General features: G+C 37.9%; 1 protein-coding gene across 3 annotated transcripts in view; it reads left to right on the top strand.

Annotated features, from left to right (window-relative positions):
- The window catches only part of tcp11l1 (t-complex 11, testis-specific-like 1), a 19,714-nt gene extending 2,312 nt beyond the window's left edge, over positions 1-17,402 (top strand). Inside the window, exons 3-10 of one of the 3 annotated variants that reach the window (XM_061917397.1) lie at positions 689-821; positions 914-1,034; positions 2,656-2,876; positions 4,127-4,263; positions 7,025-7,194; positions 7,277-7,458; positions 8,815-8,978; positions 12,581-17,402. In XM_061917397.1, the coding sequence (XP_061773381.1) occupies positions 689-821; positions 914-1,034; positions 2,656-2,876; positions 4,127-4,263; positions 7,025-7,194; positions 7,277-7,458; positions 8,815-8,978; positions 12,581-12,801 (1,349 nt within the window). In that variant the 3' untranslated portion in view covers positions 12,802-17,402. Of the gene's footprint in view, positions 822-913; positions 1,035-2,655; positions 2,877-4,126; positions 4,264-7,024; positions 7,195-7,276; positions 7,459-8,805; positions 8,979-12,580 lie in introns of all 3 variants that reach the window. The other 2 variants (XM_061917396.1, XM_061917398.1) reach the window with 2 other exon arrangements.
- The last annotated feature ends 341 nt before the right edge of the window (positions 17,403-17,743 follow it).

Here is a 17,743-nt window from a genome sequence, read left to right as displayed (position 1 = left end):
CATGTTCTCCCAGTGACTGCGTGGGTTCCCTCCGGGTACTCCAGCTTCCTCCCACCTCTAAAGACATGCACCTGGGGATAGGTTGATTGGCAACACTAAATTGGCCTTAGTGTGTGAATGTGAGTGTGAATGTTGACTGTCTATCTGTGTTGGCCCTATGATAAGGTTGCGACTTGTCCAGGGTGTATCCCGCCTTCCGCCCGAATGCAGCTGATAGGCTCCAGCGACCCCCCGCAACCCCAAAAAGGACAAGCGGTAGGGAATGGATGGATGGAACATGATGGAACCTTTTAAAAAGTTAACCAACCTTCCTGTTCTGATTTTTAAGGATGGACATTCCTAAGTTTTGGCTCCCCTGGTAGTCCGGAAAACATACTTTTCTTTCTGTGAACGTGCAGCAATGCCCTCATGCTGTTAATTTTGGGGTTTGTGTGTTTTTTGCATTTGAATTATTTTTTTCTCCTGTAGCTTTTCTGTGATTTCTGCATTTGCTATCTTTAGCATTTTCCAGTTGTATTTTTTTTTTTTGCAATGTTGGTGTGATTTTGGTTTTAGATCGTTTTTGTGATTGAAGGGCTGGAAAATTGGATTTCCTCTCACTACCAGTGCTTGATTTTTGAGTAACAGCTCATATAGCATAGACTCATTTTGTACAAATGAAATACCTTTTTTAAATTTGCCTTTATAGCCAGTCCCCCCAGATTTGTGTCAGCAGAGGAGTTAATGGAGACAGCAAAGGGAGTCAACAACATGGCTTTGGCCCATGAAATATTGGTTAACCAGACTTTTCAAGTTAAACCCTCTGAGTTTCCTGAAGGAAGGTAAGATGTTTTTTTTTTTTTTTTTGCATACTAGAATTCAACTTTCTATAAAGTCTATAGAGCGATCCGATCCCTCTTCCTTCCCTGTACAGTTTGGAGCGCAGAGTGAAAGAGATTATGCACAAAGCATTCTGGGATTGTCTGGAAGCTCAGTTGAAGGAGGATCCACCGCGGTACATGCAGGCCATCAAACTGTTGGCTGAAATGAAAGAGGTGAAGTGCGCTACCATCTTGTGTTTTTATCAAGCTTCATTTTGGAGGGAAAAACAAGAAGATTACCAACTCCAAAGCCAGCTAAATTGGCACCTTGTCTAAGTCGTGAATAAAAACAGAATACAATGATTTGCAAATCCTTTTCAACCTACATTCAATTGAATAGGCAGCAAAGACAAGATACTTAATGTTCGAACTGTAAAACTTCATTTTTTGCAAATATTAGCTCCTTTGGAATTTGATGTCTGCAACATGTTTCAAAAAAGCTGGCAAAAGTGGCAAAAAGACTGAGAAAGTTGAGGAATGCTCATCAAACACTTATTTAGAAAATCCCTCAGGTGAACAGGCTAATTGGGAACAGATTGGTCACATGATTGGGTATAAAAGCAGCTTTCATGAAATGCTCAGTCATTCACAAACAAGGATGGGGCGAGAGTCACCACTTTGTGAACAAATGCGTGAGCAAATTGTTGAACAGTTTAACAACATTTATCAATGAGCTATTGCAAGGAATTTAGGGATTTCACAATCATTCAGAGAATCTGGATAAATCACTGCATGTAACATTGAATGCCCGTGACTGCATCAAAAAGCGACATCAGCGTGTAAAGGATATCACAACATGCTCAGGAACACTTCAGAAAACCACTGTCAGTTCGTCGCTACATCTGTAAGTGCAAAGCGAAAGCCATTTATCGAAAACAACCAGAAATGGCGCCGGCTCCACTGCGCCCGAGCTGCAAAGTTTAAAAGTATTATGTGGTCTGACGAGTCCACATTTCAAATTGTTTTTGGAAACTGTGGACGTCATGTCCTCCGGAACAAAGAGGAAAAGAATCATCCGGATTGTTGTAGGCGCAAAGTTCAAAAGCCAGCATCTGTGATGGTATGGGGGTGTATTAGTGCCCAAGGCATGGGTAACTTACACATCTGTGAAGGCACCATTAATGCTGAAAGGTACATACAGGTCTTGGAGCAACATATGTTGCCATCAAAGCACTATTATCATGGACGCCCCTGCTTATTTCAGCAAGACAATACCCAGCCACATGTTACAACAACGTGGTTTCATCGTAAAAGAGTGCGTGTACTACACTGGCCTTCCTGTAGTCCAGACCTGTCTCCCATTGAAAATGTGTGGCACATTATGAAGCCTAAAATACCACAACAGAGACCCCGGACTGTTGAACAACTTACTTTCTTGCTTACATCAAGCAAGAAAGAGAAAGAATTCTCCTCAGTTCCCAAACATTAACTGAGTGTTGTTAAAAGGAAAGGTCATTTAACACAGTGGTAAAAATGCCCATGTGCCAACTTGTCTGCAATGTGTTGATGTCATAAAATTGTAAGTTAATGACTATTTGCCCAAAAAAACAAGTTTTTTAGTTTGAACAATAAATATCTTGTCTTTGCAATCTATTAAATTGAATATCGGTTGAAGAACATTTACAAATCATTGTATTCGGTTTTATTTATGAATTACACAAGGTACCAACTTCACTGGTTTTGGGTTTTGTCAATAAAATAAGAATATGCAGTAGGCACAATTACTAAAGCTGGCTTTTTTCTTTAGTCGTCCATATTTGTTCATCCCTTCTTTCACTGAATCATTTCTATGCAGACATTGCTGTCTTTCTTACTGCCGGACCATGGTCACCTGCGGTCCCGTATTGAGGAGGTCCTGGATTTGGCTCTAATCCAGCAGCAGGCAGAAAAAGGAGCACTTGACATTGGCAGTCTGTCTAAATTCATTATTGAGATGATGGGCTCTCTCTGCGCCCCTTGCAGGGATGAAGAAATCAGTAAACTTAAGGAGATCACCGATTTTGTGCCTCTGCTCAAGTATGTCAATGTAGACTGTAGTAATATAGTTTATTATAGGTATAGATTTGCTTACTCACAGTAGATTCCTTAGTCACCTTTACTGAAAGATGTGCATAACTAGCCTTTGTATAAGTTTTCCAAAATGTAATTTGAAATTTTCAGCATGTGTGTTAACTCATATCTTGTATGATGATTAATGTACAATGACTATCTTTTTGGAGACAGTTCATCTAGTCTTTTTAAGTTTTAGTTTATTTTGTTTGCTTAATGTCGATACAACATTTTAGAAAATAATCATTTTGATTTATGGAGGTTTTCAGAAGTATACTTTACTGTCAGTCCACACGTGATTGTCATCCATCAGCCTCCATTCATTAAAGGGGACTTAATAAGGATTTTAATCCACCTTTAAAACATTTCTTTGTGGTCTGGACTGTCAATTTTGATCCACACTGACTTCTATGACCTGTTTTTTGAGTCTGTCTGCAAGATCTTTGATTCAGGAAGTGTTTCCAGATTACAAATGAAAGTCTGCCCCACCCTCTCCAAAAGTATCATAATTTGTCATTTCTTGAAGTCGCCACCGCTAATTTTTCTCCAGACACTTGAAAAAAGCTTCTTTACATTATATAGATTCACCAGGTCACCAAATTAGGTACACCTAAACTCTCACTGATCCATTCAGAGCTGCATAAAAAAGATGTTTTTAAAATGATTTATATACTTGCATGTTGCATGTAGGTGTTACTGTGTGCATGCTAAGATTAGATGAATATGATACTTTATCCTACATTTTTTGTGTTTACTAATAGCCTCGCGAAAGAGGGAGAGGAGTTTCTCCCCGTTTGGCTAAGATCTTGACTTAATTTGTAAATAAGTACGTCCACCTCGCTCTTACATCACAACATAGCTAGACAACAAAACAGAGGGATCCAAAACTGTGTGCAAGCCCAGGCCCAAATGCGTGAACTTTAAAATTGTTTAACGTGAGTATCCAACATTGTAACATTAGTACATCAGAAAATATAAAATTAATCATTGATCTCCTTTAAGGTTTTTGATCTTTTCCGCAAATGCTTCTGATTAGCTAAAATTGCCTTACTTTAATGCATGCGACAGCTTGTGAATTTTTTACGTAGAGTAACACCTCTGTTTATTTTTGTATTCCCATTGAAAGACTAAAGTACTTTTGTAGTGCCCCATAAACCAATTTTAGATTATAAAATTGCATTAATTTTAATGTGACTTATTTTCTTTTTTCCCTTTAGGGCTATTTTCTCTCTGTTGGACCTAATGAAGTTGGACATGGCTAACTTTGCTGTAAACAGCATCAGGCCTCATCTGATGCAGCAGTCAGTTGAATATGAGAGGAACAAGTTCCAGGAGTTTCTGGACAAACAACCTAGTAAGGAACTTTTATGCACATTCATTCAAATTTATAAGTGAAGTGAAGTGAATTATATTTATATAGCGCTTTTCTCAAGTGACTCAAAGCGCTTGACATAGTGACACCCTATCTAAGTTACATTTAAACCAGTGTGGGTGGCACCGGGAGCAGGTGGGTAAAGTGTCTTGCCCAAGGACACAACGTCAGTAACTAGGATGACACAAGCGGGAATCGAACCTGCAACCCTCAAGTTGCTGGCACGGCCGCTCTACCAACCGAGCTATGCCGCCCCATATTCATCTAATCTTAGCATGCACATAAAAATCTATGCTTTCACATGGTCATTTATTATGTATCATGGAAAAATGTTTCCCCCATCCTCCCGCTGTCACTGTTACCAGCCTAATATTTCACCTGCAGCAGATTAAAATCTGTCTGTTAACAAGCTAATATTGCTGCACACAAATTACTTATTTTTCATCTTTTTCCCGGAAATGGAAGACTCGTTAAAAAAGCTAATGAGCAGGGACACTCTAACCCCGAATTCCCACTGATGGTGGACCGGCTGCGGACCGGCACTCGCCCACTCTTTATCCGTTTTTATTCAAATCAATGTGTCAATTTCTACCACTTGCAAAACGTCACCGAACTGCCATTTCGCATTCCAGCGCCAAATAAACGTACAACTTTTATTTTTTCCTGACACCGCAACAAATCCGTTCAGTTCAGCTAAAATCTGCGAGTGTTGGACAGGAAGTCAAACACAAAATAGTGTCTGCTTTACTTTCAAAATAAAATACTCCTTCTTCAAGGCGGTTTGTATTTTACACTTTAAACGGTCCTCATTGGTGGCGACGGACATGAAGTCAACTTGTCAAAGGTTTAAAGACTAAAATTAATCTTGTTTCCAAATGGATGAGGACATGCTGATTTTGGAGGTCCAAAATTAAAGAATAATGTGCAGACATATCCCGGACAGCTAAATGGGGATACAGGGGCCTGCTTCAAATATCAGCTGATACAGAGACCTGGAAAGCGAGGACTGATTGTGTGACACGATTGCTGCAAATAAAGTGTGTATTCATATATATATATATATATATATATATATATATATATAATATTGATTGATTGAAACTTTTATTGATAGATTGTATAGTACAGTACATATTCTGTACAATTGACCAGTAAATGGTAACACCCGAATAAGTCGGGTCCACGTAAATGAATTCATTGTAAAATATATGTGTATATATATGTGTATGTATATATATATAAGTATATATATTTATTTATTTATATATGTGTGTGTATATGTATTTATATATATATATATATATTAGGGGTGGGCAAATTAATGCGTTAATTACGAGTTAACTCATCAATTTATTAACGCCGACAATTATTTTATCGCACATTTGCGGAAGTTGTTTACATGCTTTTATTTCGTTAACGCCTTTTCTTAACAAGATGGCGTTGCCCGGAAGAGCTTCGGCGTCGAGGGGCTCTTGGTAAAGATGGAACATTCGGCAAAAATACCGGACAATTCTGCAAATTTCATGGCTGGCTTACAGCGTGGTCACTCCGGGATCACTTACGACCGCCAGACGATTCTGGATGTGGATAGATCGGGCCGTTTTGGAATACTTTGCCGGCTACATCCAGCGGCTTGTGAAGCAGCGGAGTATATGTGTTGTCTGTCTATTTATGAATAATGCAGACGAGGAGTGTTGGCTGAGTTCTTAACGTTTGCTTTCAGAGCGTGCATATCACAACATACAAGATACCGTCATGGCGACACAACCTATACCGGGCTACCGCGCATTCTCGTCACTACTGTTGCATGCTGGGTAGGGTAGTTATTTTTTTCCCTGGCTCATAACATCACAATGTAGTACCATGTATATGATGCGTTCAGTTTATCAAAGCACCAAGCAAACAATCGGAAAATTCCCATCATATCAAGTCCTAGATATGGTCATAATTATCTTAAGTGCACTACGCAGAATAAACACATTATTCATATTGCTACTATGGATAATTTGATCAAAAATTCCCTAAAACAGCCCACTACCTATAATATAGGTTTTTTAAATATAAGATCCCTGATAAAAAAAAATGTTTCTGCTGTTACCTCAGAAATTGCCTGTTCAGATGTTATGATTGTGGCTCAGAGATTTGTATGTAGATTATATTTATTTTCCATAACAAACAGGATAACTTAAATACCCTGGCAGTGGCAATAAGATTAAATGTTTGTATTTACATTTTTTGAGTTGATTTTCATAAAATATGCTGTTTAACTGCTACTGTTTAACAAGGACTGTTTTAAATTGTGTTTGCACAACAATTGTTTTGGCGCTTTTGTTCATGTGGGAGAATATTGCAATAAAGGTGCACTACACACTACTTTTGAATTCATTATTGGGCTTTGCGTATCCAATGCAGTTAATTGCGATTAATCGGAGAAATAGTGCGATTAACTTCGATTAAAATGTTTAATTGTTGCCCAGCCCTAATATATATATATATATATATATATATATATATACATACATATTATATATGTATATGTGTGTATATATATGTATATATGTATATATATATATATAGTTTACATGCTGTCGGGTTTTGGCCCCCAGTCAAATTTTGGCCCAATGCGGCCCCAAGTCAAAAGGTTTAGGCAACCCTGGTTTAACTGATGGTGAAGTTAAAACATAATTATGTTAATAATCTAAATAGCATTAATTTAATTTAAAACCATTAATTTTTTTTTCAGATGCTTTAGACTACACTGAGAAATGGATTAAGGACACAGTAAAGGACTTGAGAGAGGTTTCTTCCACTGCTGCATCATCTGGTCCTTCGGCTCTCCTCCCTGCAGATGTCCATAATCAAGCATATTTGCGACTACTGAAGTGGAACCACCTCGCAGAACCCTTTCCTGAGGTAAAGAAACAAGTGTAGTTTTTTTTTCAGGCCTTGATTCTTGTCATAAATCTGTTTTCTGAGTTTGTTTTTCCCTGTTTAGACAATGCTGATGGATCAGGCTCGCTTCCAGGAAATGCAGAAGATTCTCGAACAATTAGTCATGCTGTCGTCCGTGCTACTCATCGTCTATACTACCACAGGGGAAGCCATTTCGGGGCTTCCGGGCCTTATGGAGAAGCTTAAAATCACTGTTCAAGCCATGCTTGCAGACATGCACACTCCGTGAGTATAACTTTGGATTTTGTGATTAAGAGCTATATAAGTAAACTTTGATTGATTGATAGCTTTAAACTTAATAAATATTATTGTGTTTATTGACTGAATAGATAGAATGAGAGAAATTATAGTATAAAAATGCATGTGAGGTCTCGATGGGATTTTATTTTATTATTTTGAATGTTTTTAATGCGATTGTCGCGGTCTATTATTTTTTTAAGCGTTGCGGCAAAAGTTATTTTGAGGCTTATTTTTCAGTAACTTTTCATCAATTTGCGATTTTATGAATTTATTATTAATGTTTTAAGTGTTGTTTGTAACTGTGACACCCTGGTTTGTCACAATGAGTAATTTATTTAGTATTTAAGAGTCTTTATTTGTTTAATTTCCAATTAGTTTGTTCGGAGTGTATTTCCATTTTACCAGCAGGGTGGTAATCCCATCTCAGTGTGTCAGTTGGTAAAGCAGGGATTCTTTTCTCCTCTTCAGGTCCCACATCAGGGCCTGTTACATGTTTCATTTGCTGCCATTGTAACTTTTCTTAATTGTGCAGGTTAAGTTTCACTGTGTACAAAAGGAATTAAATCAATCAATCTGCCATGTAGGTTCTGCTGCAAAAACAGGTCATTGTTTTACCTATTTGTCCACACCATGCCTTAGAGTCCTCTAATGGTCTTAGTTGGTGAAGGCTTAGCTCCAGTTTTCAAGGGTGTTTCTGTCATATTTTACTCGCCAATGCCAATACATCTTGCATCTCAATTGAAGTGCTCTGGTACCCCCCATGGTAGGCATGTCTCACACTTTGAAATTCCCTGCTTTATGAATCGTTGAAATGTCCACTATGGTAAAGTCCCATTATTTGAGAAACTTCACAGTTTGTTGGGTATTGTGTTTTGACCTTGATGTAAATTACTTTAAAGGTGGACAATTATTTATTGAATGTATTATACAACTTAAGAGGCAAATATCTTTAGAGTTTACATGGTATTCATTTAAGTATGTTTATTATTTTGCCTTAAACGTACTTGCATTTATTTGAAATGTATATACCAACATGTAGTATAATGTGGGATCTGAGTAGAGGATGTCGTTGTGACTTGTGCACCCCTTTGAGACATTTGTGATTAGGGACTATATAAGTAAACTTTGATTGATGATTGATTAATTGATGTGTCATTAAAACCTAAGCGTCATTTGTATAAAGGCACAATAATTGTTTTGGCGAGTGTTTTATAACACTATATTTTGAGCAAACCGTCTTCCCCAAATAGCTACAATTTACTGTTTAAATAATATGAAATATGTGTTTTGTGATTTGTTGCTTCATGCCAATATCATATGGCCTTTTCCAAGGTCCTTCAGTCTGCAAGAGGCCTTAGCGACGATTGGGGAGAAACTCTGCATGGAGTTGAGTCAATGTTTAAGCCAACATGGCTATGCCACATTATCCACTGACCGGAAAAACACTTTGATGGGGCAAATCTCAGCCATTATCCAGTCGGACAACACAGTCCGCAAGCTGATGGGTAAGTAAGCTCCTTTCCCCAAAATGTTTTTTTTGTCTGTTTGTACTAAGAGCACTCAACGGTGAGGGGCAAAGTCGACAATAACTTTCCACTTTTGGAAGTTCAGTTCAGTTTCAGTTTATTTTGAACATGCATACGATATAATGTAACTCATCACATGGTTTCAGTTGTTTCATTACAGCACGTCTAAAAAGGAGTAGGAAGAAGCCGAGCTAATTTAATCCTACCCCTTTTCATCCCATAGCAATTTTATCCCATTTCATTGTTCTTTGTAACAGATCAGTGAATAAATAATAAATAAATAATACATCATAGCAAGTCAACAAATATTAAATATGTAAATAATCCTTATCTCAAACAAAATACAAAAAGAAGGGTGCAAGATGTTCATCATAATTGTTACCTACTCAGTGGTGTAGTGGTTAGTGTCCGCCCTGAGATCAGTAGGTTGTGAGTTCAAACCCCGACCGTGTCATACCAAAGACTATAAAAATGGGACCCATTACCTTCCTGCTTGGCACTCAGCATCAAGGGTTGGAATTGGAGGTTAAATCACCAAAAAGGATTGCCGGTCGCGGCCACCGCTGCTGCCCGCTGCTCCCCTCACTTCCCAGGGGGTGATCAAAGGTAATGGGTCAAATGCAGAGAATAATTTCGCCACACCTATTGTGTGTGTGATAACCATTTGTACTTTTACTTTATTGTTCTTTGTACTTTGTGAACACTTGTAGTAGTGAATAGCTTCTTAAACTGAATCATATTGGTACTTTGTTTAACTTATTTGGTTAATCCATTCCATATTTTAATTCTACATACGGAAATGCTAAAGGTTTTAAGTGTTGTACAAACATATAAATGTTTTAAATTAGATGTTCCTTTATGTTTCCTCTTTTGTTTAAAAGAATTAATGAACATTATTGGGTAGCAGGTTATAGTTTGCTCTATACATCATTTTAGCTGTTTGCAATTGCACCAAATAGTTGAATTTCAATATTTTTGATTAAATAAATAAAGGGGGCCCTGCGATGAGGTGGCAACTTGTCCAGTGTGTACCCCGCTTTCCGCCCGGTTTTAGCTGAGAGGGACACCAGCGACCCCAAAAGGGAATAAGCGGTAGAAAATGGTTGGATGAATAAATAAAGGGTTTGTATGTTCTCTATATCCAATCTATATTATTCTAATTTCTCTTTTTTGTAACGGTACACAAAAATTTCGGTTCGGTACGTACCTCGGTTCAGAGGTCACGGTTCGGTTCATTTTTGGTACAGTAAGAAAACAAAATATAAATTTTTGGGTTATTTAAAAATTTGCTAAATCTTCCACCAAAAATATTTTTCATAGTGGAATATTTGATGTGACGTAATGGGAACCTTGGATAGGTCAATAATTCATAACAACATTGATTTTGATTCAATATTATGTTTTGAGCAATGACAGTTTGAAAGAAGAAAAAAAACAGCTTTGTTTTATTAGTAAACGTCGCAACTTTTTCTAAATTACATTTAGCCTTTAAGCTTTTTTATTTTACTTGTATGTTTTTGTTTATTTTAATAGTGTTTTTAGAATATGCCGTGGGCCTTTAAAACATTAGCTGTGGGCCACAAATGGCCTCCGGGGCACACTTTTGACACCCCTGCTATGGATAATAACAAGCAAAATCTGATAAATTGATGGATACAAAGCAGAGCCTGGCGATGCATGCCCGTCTATCATAACTCTCTCGCTCTCTGTCTCTGCCCCTCCCTCACGATTGTTGCTGCTGCGCCAACAATTTTTTGTTTTGTTTTTAACCCCTTCTTAACCCTGAACCTACATTGAAAATACACGCAACTCTAACTTAAAATGCCGGACATTTGAGGCATTTAAGAAACTCCACCTGGACAGCCCCTCGAAAGAGGACATATCCGGTGAAAAGAGGAGGTGTGGTCAGTATATTGTAGCCCTGTCGCTGCTAGCATGCCGTGTGTTGTTTTTTTTGATTGATTGAAACTTTTAACTTTTGATTGAAACTGGGGACGGGGTTGATGTGCAGGCAGCATACCCCTTCCCCTTCGAGCTGTCCTCGATGAAATGAAATTATTTTTTTCCAATCATTTTGGAACTTGCAAGCGTATTTCTTCTCCTTGCTCGTCGTTGCCATGTCTCTTTTCCGTTCTTCTGCTTTGTCTCCTTCTTGTGTGTGCAGTTGTGCACTGAGCTTCAAAAGCCGTAAATGTTATTGTAGCATCCCGGAAGAGTTAGTCAGGCAAGTATCGTACAGTCACAGGCACCGAATTCTGGGCCCCAGGTGGCTCCCAATCCCACCCTAAACCCAACATCGCCACAATTAATACACATATTGGGTAGGTTTACATTAACTAAAATACAAATTATTGCATGGAATTGGTTAAAACTAGCTTTTTGAAACACATGTAGAAACCCAAGTTATAGGTTGATTGGCAACACTAAATTGGCCCTAGTGTGTGAATGTGAGTGTAAATGTTGTCTATCTGTGTTGGCCCTGTGATGAGATGGCGACTTGTCCAGGGTGTACCCGCCTTCCGCCCGATTGTATCTGAGATAGGCGCCAGCGCCCCCCGCGACCCCAAAAGGGAATAAGCGGTAGAAAATGGATGGATGTTTTTGACGTTTTTAAAGATGGGATTAACATATTTAGAGTGCATTTAGATAAAAAAAAAACTAATTAGGTTTTGTTAAAAAAGTGTCAAAAAGTGACCAACCAGCATATGAGTTTAAATAGTCATAAAAACTATCATCATTCACTTAAATATGATTATAAATATGTCAAATTTCCCTTTACTTTAAAGTATAAAGTAGAGATTATCGTCAGAGGAAAATACGATTCGTAATAATGCATAAATATTGTTATGATTATTTTATTAGTGCATCAATGCTGTCTTAACTAGTGAAGCCCGTGTTTCAAAATATAACCGCGTGTCTTTGAATGCACCAGATAGCTAGAAATAGATAGAAAAGTGAAACTTGGATTTAACATTCTCCTATGCTGCCAGATATTAGTTTTATTTTTACTTATATCACTTCATCCTGGTTCCCAAATATTTGGCACCGTGGGTGAATGCTAGAAGATGAGCTTCGATGACTTCATGAAAACTGTTAAGTGTTTTATGCTGGGTTTGTCGCGATGCAGGCGGAACGAACCATTTAGCATTGTTGAAATGGGGTGTAGTTAGTCTTATTTGATGATTAACTAATTGAATAGTTAATTTAATTCAAGCATACAGAAAATGGATGGAGAAGGCGAATATGTACTGTACTATACAATCTATCAATAAAAGTTTCAATCAATCAATATTTTATATATATATATATATATATATATATATATATATATATATATATATATATTTAAATGACAGAACACATTTTGACGCCTCTGACTGTATAGATACACTGGCACTGATAATGTCATGCATCATTAGAATCAGCCTTATTGGCCAGTTATTTTAAACACACAGGGAGTTTGACTTGATATATTGTGCTGAAAGCACGCAGGTTAATGTGGAAAATGTTTGGGATTTTTGTGTAACGGGGAAGTTTGTAGGCCTTGAATTGACTGATCTATCATTTTTGCCCTCTTGCAGATTCCAGGATTCAAAACTACCTTTTGGCATTCCTTGAGTCCGGTCAACACAAGAGCCCTCCTCTGCCTGGAGGTCTCGCACCAGTCAACAAGGAACTGAAAGAACTTGCAATTCGCTTCAGTCACCTCATCAACTTCAATAAGCTAGTCTTCTCTCCATTCTACCAAAAGATTCTCCGCAAGTGCTTGGCATCTGGAGAGTGCGCCGACACAGAGACATAAGCACTATGTTGCACACTGGTGTTAAGTAGACCTGCAAGCTAACACTTCATTTCGAAAAAAAGGAGCTAATCATGTTCAGTAGGAATTGCTCAAAAAATACATTAACATTACTAGTAGCATTAAATAATAATGAAAAAGTCTTTTTTTTCAACCATCCTTCTGCATTAGACTGTCTTGTGAAGCGGTACATTAGCAGGGAAAAGATAATTGTTGTGCCGCAAAACTCAGAAATGCTCAGGACTGTCAGTCGCATTAACGCTGGTAACACATTACAAAGATAATTCCGTCAACTGAAAATGAAATCGCAATGGTTTGTTTGGCACGTACTAAGGGAAAAAAATAATCAACCTAGAATAGATCAGTTAAAATGATTTATGCCGTTATAAGGTATTTTACAATTATTTACCATTTTAATAGTATTTTTGTTTTAGGGTGTGTATTACTGCTTTCTTAAAGAAATACTATTAACAATAATGGTCAAACAAATATCATGTGTTGTTGAAGTTTCAGAAAAATCTAATGACAGATTACGTTTGGGAATTTTATTTCATACATTGACCGACCACAATGTGCTCTAAAGCATATGCAGTATTAGAAATCAAATTATGTGTCCAATATTTCAACACGCAAATAGTACTATTATCACCTATAAGCAGGCAATGAATACAGTGCATCTGGAAAGTATTCACAGTACTTCACATTTTCCACATTATGTTACAGCCATTCGTGGTTGTCCTTGGAATTCTACAGATAATGTGAAAAATGTTTTAACAAATTTTAAAAAAAGAAAAGCAAATGTATTAAAACAAAAAAAATCACATGTACAGAAGTATTAACAGCCTTTGCTCAATACTTGATGCCTCTTTGGCAGCAATTAGTCTTTTTGAATGCGATGCCACAAGCTTGGCACATCTGTCTTTAGGCGGTGTTGCCCATTCCTCTTTGCAGCACCTCTTAAACTGCATCATGTTGTATTGGAAGTGTTGGTTTTCATCCAGGATGTCTCTGTATAATGCTGCATTCATCTTGGTCCAGCAATCCGTCAGAGCTACCGCATTCCTCTGTGGAGAGAGAACCTTCCAGAAGGACAACCATCTCTGCAGCAATCCACCAATCAGGCCTGTACAGTTGTGATCAAAATTATTCAACCCCCACACAATTTTGGTGTTTTTGCAAGTTGGACATTTATTCCGTATTTTGTTTATAGTCATATCAAATAAAGATGTGTCAAATAGATAAATGCAACTTAAATTGTAACACTATTTTACAAAATACCAAAAAAGGACATTTTTCTTAATATGTCATTGACAAAATTATTCAACCCCCTAGTTACATGCATCTTTAGTACTTAGTAGAACACCCTTTGGCAGTAATGACATCCTTCAAACGTGATACATAAGCGGACACAAGCTTCTTGCAACCACTCTGATGTTGATTCGGAGGTATGCTTGGGATCGTTGTCCTGTTGGAAGGTCCAACGACTCCCAAGCCTCACCTTCGTCACTAACTTCATGACATTTGCAGCTAATATATCCTTGTAGGAAATAGAATTCATAATGCCTTGAACGCGCTGGATATTCCTGGTACCTGAGGCAGAAAAACAGCCCCAGAGCATGATTGACCCCCCACCATGCTTAACAGTATGCAAGGTGTTCTTCTCTTGGTAAGCTTCATTTTCTCTCCTCCAGACATAACGTTGATTAATAGGCCCAAAGAGTTCCAGTTTTGTCTCATCACTCCATAGAACAGTTACCCAAAATCTTTGGGGTTTGTCCAGATGATTTTTGGCATACTGGAGTCTATTTTACTTGTGCCTGGTAGTCAGAAGTGGGGTGCGCCTGGGAGTTCTGGCATGGAGGCCTTCCTCTCGTAGTGCGCGCTTTATTGTCTGGGACGAAACCTGCGTTCCCCCCTCTGCTATGTCCTGTTGTAGTTCCTCAGCTGTTACCCGGGGATTTTTCACTACTGTACGCTTCAAATACCGGACAGCAGTTGCACACAGCATCCTCTTTCTACCACGCCCAGGTAGTGATTCCACTGTGCCTTTAGCTTTAAACTTGCGAATTATTCTCCCAACTGTGTCTCTTGGAATGTGTAATGTCTTTGCTATTTTCTTATATCCATATCTTTTCTTATGAAGAGAAATTAACTCCTCTCTTGACTTCTTTGACCACTCCCTGGACTTCATGTTGCAAATACACCATTGACCATCTACAAAAAGCTGAGCGTCAGTCTTTTTCACTCAGTTTAATTGTTGCTCGTTATGGTTCTAATCACATCTACAGGTGTTTCCAACACCTGATTGAAAATACCTTATTCAAACTCTGTTCTTAAGAGTTATGATCTTCAAGGGGTTGAATAATTTTGTCAATGAGATATTAAGAGAAATGACACTGGTATGTTTCAAAATATAATTTTGTAATTCAAGTTGCATTCGTCTATTTAATGCATCTTTACTTGATATGACTATAAACAAAATACGGAATTAATGTCCAACTTGCTAAAACACCAAAATTGTGTGGGGGTTGAATAATTTTGATCACAACTGTGGTCAGACAGAACCCATTTCTTGGTAAAAAGTTTGCCAAAATGCACTTAAAATACTCTCAGACAATGACAGAACACAATTCTCTGGTTTGATGAGACAAAAATTGAACTCTTTGGCATCATGTTTGGAGGGAGCCAGGCACCGCTCATTACAAGGCAAACACCATCCCTACAATGAAGCATGGCGGTGGCAGCATCACGCAGTGGGCATGGTTTTTAGCGACAGGAACTGAAAGACTAGTCAGGATAAAGAGAAAGATGATTGCAGCAATAACTAAGACATCCATCCATCCATTTTCTACCGCTTATTCCCTTTGGGGTTGTGGGGGGCGCTGGTGGCTATCAGCTACAAACGGGCGGAAGGAGGGGTATCCTGGGTGAAAACCGATGCTTCTCATCCAACCTGATGTGCTGCAGGGAAGAGAGGGCAAAACTGCCCAAAGATAGATGTGCCAAGTTCTTGCATTGGGACGGTGTGGCGCAGTGGGAGAGTGGCCGTGTGCAACCCGAGGGGCCCTGGTTCAAATCCCACCTAGTACCAACCTCGTTGTGTCCTGAGCAAGACACTTCACCCTTGCTCCTGATGGGTGCTGGTTGGCGCCTTGCATGGCAGCTCCCTCCATCAGTGTGTGTGTGAATGGGTAAATGTGGAAGTAGTGTCAAAGCGCTTTGAGTACCTTGAAGGTAGAAAAGCGCTATACAAGTACAACCCATTTATCATTTATTTATTCAAAAATACTTGAGGCTGTAATTAATGCCAAAATTGATTTAACAAAGTATTAAGCAAAGGCTGTGAATAATCATGTACATGTGATTTTTATTTAACACATTTGCTCAATAAAAAAAAAAAAATAGGGTATTGTGTGTAGAATTTTGTGGACAATAAATTTGTTTTGTTTTGGAATATAGCTGAAACATAAAATGTGGAAATAGGGAAGCGCTGTAAATACTTTCCGGATTGACAAAATATAGGAATTGTTACATATCACTACGTATTGTTCAGAACGGTTGTCCCTAAAGCATACAGGATTACAACAAAAAAACCTGAGTACACAGATTTTTAATATTTATAGCTTCAACAACGCTAACCTTAGTTATACATGCTGACCTCCAGTCAGCTCAGGCATTGTTGACAGTGTATTTTTTTTTTTTTTTTGGTGAATACAGTGCAGTCAAGTAATGTTATTTTGGTAATGTCTAGAAGACTGAATTAACCCATTCATACACGACAGGATGAGAATAATGATGACAGCAGTTACTGGAGTTAAAGTACACTAGAGTGCATGTTCCTTCTCTCATTTCATTTGATAGTGTTATCCAAGAGTTTTTTTTAAGTAATATAGCCAAACAGAATCTCATAATGCTGGGACAGGTACATACATATCCGGTAAATTCCCATAGTCAGCTAGAAAGGAATCTTGAGGAAGAAAATCAAAACATCTGCGTCCATTTTTTGTTTAAGAAGAATGTTAAATGACCAATGTTACAAGAATATGACACTGCCGAGTCGCAGATCAACTTTAAGAAGGTATTTTTTGTGTTTTGATGTCCCGAGAATGATAGGACGGCTGCACCGGACAGCTTAAATGAACTGAAACTGTATATGACTTTGTACTGATAGCGGGAAGATTTTAAAAGTTTTAGTTCTTTCTGCTCCTTTTTTGTTAATGCTAAATAATGTTGTTGCATTTTTTTAATTAATAAATACATTTATTAAATTAAATTATAATTTTTAGGGTTTCCAATCGCCTTAAATATTTTACCTACTTTTTCCACTAGTAGTTCTCCCATCTTCCACAACCACAGGACAGGCCATTGGGGGAAAAAAACAAGCTATTTGGAACATTCTCATCAGTTATGTAAAATGAAAATGATGAAACTTAAATCAGTGTTGTGGAACAACTTGAACCATTTTGTGGGATAGAATTTCAGAAATGTGCTGTTTGTGAAATGCTTAAAACAGTTTGCTTCGTGTTGAGACACTAATGCACACTTACACTGATACACATGTTGTGAATGTTAATACAACTTGACAATAAAGAAAAGTGCATCCCCTCAGACAATATTACTGTCATCATTCCTTCATGGACAGCGTGGGAGTTATGGAAATATGGAAAATATTGATATAGGCCTACTACCAAATAGGCCAAATGAAGGGCCAGTATTCAACATTCACATTTATTTTTATTCAGGACAACACACATATTATATACATTATATATATTAACTGTAAATGAGCCAGGTTATAGTTGCTCATTTACATCTGTAGTCCCAAGACAAAAAACTGTGACAATATGTTAACGCGTACACACTAAAATTAAAAAAAAGTTTGTCAAAGTGACGGCAGCACGGTGGTACAAGGGTTAGTGCGTGTGCCTCACAATACAAAAGTCCT

This window comes from Nerophis ophidion, linkage group LG12 (genome assembly GCF_033978795.1).
Source record: "Nerophis ophidion isolate RoL-2023_Sa linkage group LG12, RoL_Noph_v1.0, whole genome shotgun sequence".
In the NCBI taxonomy this organism is placed as follows: Eukaryota; Metazoa; Chordata; class Actinopteri; order Syngnathiformes; family Syngnathidae; genus Nerophis; species Nerophis ophidion.
The sequence above is the reverse complement of the archived record's forward strand: the minus strand, read 5'-3'. Positions and strand labels throughout refer to the sequence as shown.